At 40.5% G+C, this 6098-nt stretch overlaps 1 protein-coding gene across 1 annotated transcript; it reads left to right on the top strand.

The window, feature by feature from the left end:
- Positions 1-1807: 1807 nt before the first annotated feature.
- Positions 1808-4708, top strand: pax4 (paired box 4; the record flags this gene model as incomplete). The annotated part of the gene is made up of 8 exons (XM_083691888.1): positions 1808-1817; positions 1971-2015; positions 2420-2550; positions 2707-2926; positions 3212-3358; positions 3631-3713; positions 3904-3985; positions 4608-4708. 8 exons carry the CDS (start codon positions 1808-1810, stop codon positions 4706-4708), a joined length of 819 nt encoding a protein of 272 aa, XP_083548014.1.
- Positions 4709-6098: the final 1390 nt, after the last annotated feature.

Below are 6098 nucleotides of genomic sequence, written 5' to 3'. Positions count from 1 at the left end.
ATATTGTGTATATTATCCCCCACAGATTATATCAAAAGAACAGTGTTGGCATTTGACCTTGAGAATGACGCTCATATTGCTTACACAAGTCGATGCTTTTTGAATAAATATCCGTTGGGGTTCAAACGCGGTCCAAGGTAACTTGGAAACCAAATGAGGTGAAAGCGGAAATATATTGCTTTTGTGCTCATATTGATCGAAATACACATTCCACCTTCACACTCCTTCCAAACAGAGTCAGATTGTTTCATGCCATATATCAGCGTGGAGCAATGTTCTTGAAGGTAAGGCTCTACTGGATGTTCTGTATCGCGCATGATGCAACTCGGTGCGCTTTGGATAGGTTTACGGTTCCCTTTTACGCGGGCGAAATAGTGACATTTGTTATCACTTAATGACACTAGGAAGAATAAATGTATATATGTGGAGCAAAATAGAACATTATTTATCATTCAGATGTGGTAGATACGTCTTTTTAATTTCGCATGAGACAAAAATGTTTAGCCAACGCATTCGGCGAACTTGGTGTACATTTACGCACCGAGAATGTTTAACCATGCCCGTGCCCACAGTGCGACTGTTTTATTAACCTTGGTTTGTACACACAAAATGTGCAATAAAGTACTCCAAATCAATCGCCGCATGAACTCTGTGCAGTAATAAATAAATACTTTATTTGTCTTTTCTGTCTGTTGGCAAGGAGATCATGGTGTCCGAGATTTTTATCCTCTATGTACAAAGCGTCCTGTACAGGAAATATTATCGTGCGCTAACTCGTGGTTAATGTATAATTTGGGCCATATGGCATTTTAAAATCCACCCTTTATTTTGGTGGCACTTCGATCTGTGTGGACCTAGCTAATGATGCCCAATTAGTCATTAAACAGGGGAAAAGACGAGGCTTGTGTGGTTTCACATTTGCTAATATTTGCTCGTCAAATATTTCCTTTGAAACGTTTACAACGCATTTTATCTGCTGGCTGGTCAAGAGACATCTGCGAGGGTTTTTCGCCTCTCTATTTCATAAATGAAGTCCCAATTGGTCCCCTCCATTTGCCTATCCGAGTCTATTTGTTCATGCTTGAAAGAAAATGTAATAAAAGAGGCTGGATGATGGATTTATGATTTATCAAAAGCACTTTACCATATGGCAGTCGACATCTGAACAGATTTCCAAATGTTTGTTTTAAAAAAAGAGACTGTATCGGACTAATCTAAAACACTTACCTGGAAAGGATGCTCAGGTCACGTGACCTGGAGATGTCCCATAGAGATGAAAAAAGCTTACCTGTTGTTTCACATTTAGTGAAATCCGATTTTGATATACCAATTGCATTGATGTGCCACAACAGGTGCATTGCTTATTTATTTATTTTATCTTGATATATTGTGGACAGTAGATTTACCAATTATAGGCCTTCTTCGGGATGCAGTGTCCATATTCCCTCAATGAATCCCGGTGTATGCGCAAGGTGAAATATATGAGAAGATAGATAGGGCCTAACTGATAGGAATAAAATCCTTTAAATGTGCAATTAGATGTGCAAAATCAACCTGTTGCCCCCACAATACTTACATGGTCTCATGTTTCACGTCCTCCATTGCAATAGCAGATATGGGCTAGCACAACTTTGAAAACAATTTTCACTAATAACACATTTTCACATCAATATTCACTAGGCCTATTTCTGTTGGTGCCCATGTCGAGATACAGTTGTGTAGTCATTCCAATAGTTCGTGTATGCACTTTAAAATATGAGGCCAAATGATCTGGTTCACAGCTTGATTCAGACAGCATCGAGTCTGAATGGGCCACTGTAGGTCTTTACTTGTTACAGACAATATTGACATTTCTCGCAGAGCACTACGTCATCTAAAAGACCGTGTTGGGCTATATATTTGTGCAGTCAAGCGTGATTCCTTTCAGTGGACTCTTGTGGTGCGACAGGTGTGAATTGGAATCCGCCTAGACTCTTGGAATACAGAGAATAGCCTGCTGCATCCACAACTGACAGGTGAGTTCCTGAAACTCTTTTCGTATTGTCACGGCATCTTTGTGCACCCTAATATCAGGCACCCTATCAACTCAGTTGTGTATGAAAGCCTACAATGTCTATCAATTGTTGATGTATTGGATCTCTTACTCATCGGAAGATTATGATTTGGGATTATGCGTTTTACAATTGTTGGTTTGATCTCTAGGTTTGGGAGATTTTGCCATGTGCGGAACGAATGACCTGCAAAAAGAAGGTTTTGAATGATCTTGCCTAATACATTTTGTGGACTAATAATATGGCTTTTCATTGATAGACCTATACTAACGAAGTAAAATAATTGTCCTGACTTTATGACTGATGTATCGTTTGTATTTCACCAAATATGTTACAATAATCTAAATGTCCGTCTCAATTTCAAAAAGATGGTGGTTGCGTAAACCAGCTTGGAGGGGTGTTTCTGAACGGCAGGCCACTGCCATCTTATAAAAGGAGAAAAATGATCGAACTTGCGTCGGAGGGTGTGCGCCCATGTGAGATCTCCAGGATTCTACAGGTGCGCATCAACCTCAGGCAACGCCTTTGCGCCTACGATTTTCGATTTTACATGGCATTAAAGTTGATTGTGCTTTGTTTGTATCCGTGTGCTATAACCGCGTTTTGAGTCGTGCGTCAATTTATGAAAACCCAAAAGCGCACTCCTCTTTGGCAGGTGTCCAACGGCTGCGTCAGCAAGATCCTGAGCAGGTACCATCAAACCGGACTCCTGGACCCAAAGGCGATCGGAGGGAGTAGACCTCGTCTCCTCACCCCCGAAGTCATATCCAAGATAATCCAGTGCAAGAGTGAACACCCCTCTATTTTCGCCTGGGAAATCCGAAACAAATTGGCGGCCGAACAAATCTGTAACTCGGCCAAAGTTCCCAGTGTAAGTGAGATCACGCTTTCCCACACACATATAATGTTTTATAGTTGAGTGCTAGATGGCTATATTTTAATTCATTTGCACTTTATTTTATGCTGGTCAAAGGTGTCTTCTGTAAATCGAATTCTGAGGAGGATTCAGCTCGACCCTGGGACTTTGGGTGTGGAGATTTCAGCGTTGAACCCAATCAACTCAAGTAAAGCATTTTCGTAGGCCTATCTTAAAAAGAAAAAAACAACAAGGTTTGAATGACATATTGACAATCTAAAAATCACATTCGTCTTACCGCCAGATCTCCCTGTAGATACCATGAACCAGATGGTTGAGAAGGAAAGGGAAGAGATGGAGACCGTTGACCTGAGCGATCTGCAGCCTACAGGTCCACAGCATCGCAACCGTACCACATTCACATCAGAGCAATGCAGAGTATTAGAGGAAGGTAAAGCACAACTAACAGTAACACCCCTCTACAGTACAGTTCCAGTGCAAATTCCCTTCAAAACTAGCCAACAACAAGGCCTATTTTGGGTACATATGTCAAAGTTAACCTACAGTACAATGAAATACAGTTCTTAACTTTTTTTTAAACTATTTCATTTGTTTTGTTTTGTAGTTTGTAAGTTGTCATCTCTGATCTCTGACATTGTGTGTTGAATTCTCCTTTACAACACTTGTCTCCTCCTCTTTGTCTTTACCTCCTAAACCCACTAGAATTCACTCAGAGTCACTACGCAGATATGTTTACCAGAGAAAAACTGTCATCAGTGATCAAGCTTCCAGAGGACACCATAAAGGTAAAACTGTCATACAAAAACATTTGTAATACAGCACAATTCATTGCAAAAAGTTAAAACCATATTTCACATGGACAAAATAAACAAATAAACTTGATAAACTTGAAATTGTGATGTAAGGTAGGCAACCCACAATGTTTCTTTACAACTGTACACCTGTATATTTCCTCCTTGCCTTTCCCCTTTGAAGGTCTGGTTCTCAAACAGACGAGCGAAGTGGAGGAGAGAAACTAAACAGAAGGGTAGTGTCCAAGGTGTCCAAGGTGTCCAAGGTGAGTGTGTCTGTCCAAGGTGTGCAGTGTGAGTGTGTCTATCTGTCTGAGGGTACATCAAGGAATGACCTCATTTGCACCAAATGATCAAGTATTAACATAGTCAGGCCTACAGAAATCAAATCAATGTGGTGGAGTTCACCAATCCACACTTCAGAAAAAACAGTTGTGAATTTGGAAGCAGAACATTTTGATGTATGTGTACTGTAACTAAAAGGTTTGGTTTCTACTCTTAAGGATAAACTTATTCTCTCTACAGCTACCATTTTGAGGGACCAAAATAATGTGGATTTTCCTCCAGTGAATCCTATGACAATAACAACCAATCATGTGACTCAACAGGTACACAAACATTCAGTGTATAAACATGTTCATGACCTTAACACATAAGTACACACACCATATGTACATTTGTGATTTCCACCTATGTCAACTTAGAGAGGCACACCACTGTTATGTGTGATAAAGTGTAAATTGCCACGTGAGAACATTACTAACTCAATATCCATTTAATATTGTGTTTTCTTGTCTGTTGTGCGATTGAGACAGTGTGTAGCGTGTGTGTTGTATGATTCTGTACTAGTGTGTACTGTAGCATTTCTAATTCTGTTCATGTGTTTAGACTCACTGGAGACAGAGAAGGGGTCTGGGAGTCCATTGCGACACCACATGTTCAGACGTTTCCCAGAACTACAGCACAGCGACTGCTACAGAGAGAGGTAAGGCTTTCTGAAGTCCTTCACTACAACTATTGACCAGTTACATTGGCCATTGACATAGAGAGTTGCATTTGCTAGTAAAACATCATTTGAAGACTGAATGTACTACCTCATGAACAGGTATGGGAGGAGTAGAAGCGTTTGGCGACAGAAGCTTCTCCATTTCTCTTCCATCCTCATCATCTCATCACCTAAGCAACAATGCATTCCCATTGGCCCCTCACGCGAATGAGACATCTCCATTGGCTCACCACGCAGAGAGATTCGCTTTCCCATTGGCTCATCATTACACCAACGTGAGGACAATCTACCCATTGGCCCATCAGGCAGAAAGGACGGGACACCCATTGAATTACAATTGGAATCAGGAGGCAGCTTATCCACTGGCTCATCATCAAATGGATGAAAGGTTTCTATTGGCTCATCACAAGGACATGACATCACATCTAGGGCAGAATGTGCCACCCTTGTTCTCGCATCAGTGAAGCCCATAAATTAAATAAACAGTGTTTAGCTGACTTGTTGACAACAGGAGGATATCAAGATGATGTCAAATTTACCTGAATCTCCGATCATGGATGTAAACATCTTTTTTGTCATTTAACAGAGCGAAATGAGTGAAAGATTGCTCAGAACGATAACAAGTAATTATTATGAGCAGTGCAAGGAGCTAAATGTGCAAGCATTCAGGCAATTTGTATGGCTTATTGTAAAAGTTAAATAATGAAGAGTACATTTTATGGTTTTTAAACCACAAGTCGTTTCATGAATTAAAAAAACCGATTATCATTCACTGAATTAGATTGATTGATGACACTCTATTAAAACAGACTTCCTGGATTGAACTAATCTGACTGGAGACTCGAGACTGTTGAATCTTTGGCCTGGCCAGCAGAGGGAGACAAAGGCCAATAGATGCAAGCCTGCATTCCCTCCTTCCTACAGTACAGGTTACCTTACTTTCCACTGGTCACAGATGTATAGACAGAGAGAAATAGGCAGAACAATAGGGCAGGTACATGGGGATGTGATAATGGACATTAGACAATTGATTATTGACGTGAAGGAAAATAAAATTCCTTCACGTTGGTGTAACACAGACAAAGGTGGATGGATGCACCTCTACTGTAGAATCAACAATGATTCAATGCAAGCTATTCAGTTCAAACTATCAGGACCAAAACCTATTTTTTTTGTCTGTAGTTTTAAGGGTTTCAATATCTCACGGAGTGTTAAGCCCTTTCTGTCCAGGTTCAGCTTTAAAAAAAAACTGCTTCCATGTAGGCTTTGGAAAGGAGCATGCATATTTCAGCACGCTGACTGAGCAAGATCAACACATAAACATGGGTCAGGAAGCTCAAAGTTATATTTAAGCATACCTCCCATTGCATTGC

The sequence above is a fragment of the Argentina silus genome (genome assembly GCF_951799395.1).
Source record: "Argentina silus genome assembly, chromosome: 20".
Lineage (NCBI taxonomy): Eukaryota > Metazoa > Chordata > Actinopteri > Argentiniformes > Argentinidae > Argentina > Argentina silus.
This window is presented reverse-complemented; position numbering and strand designations above follow the sequence as displayed.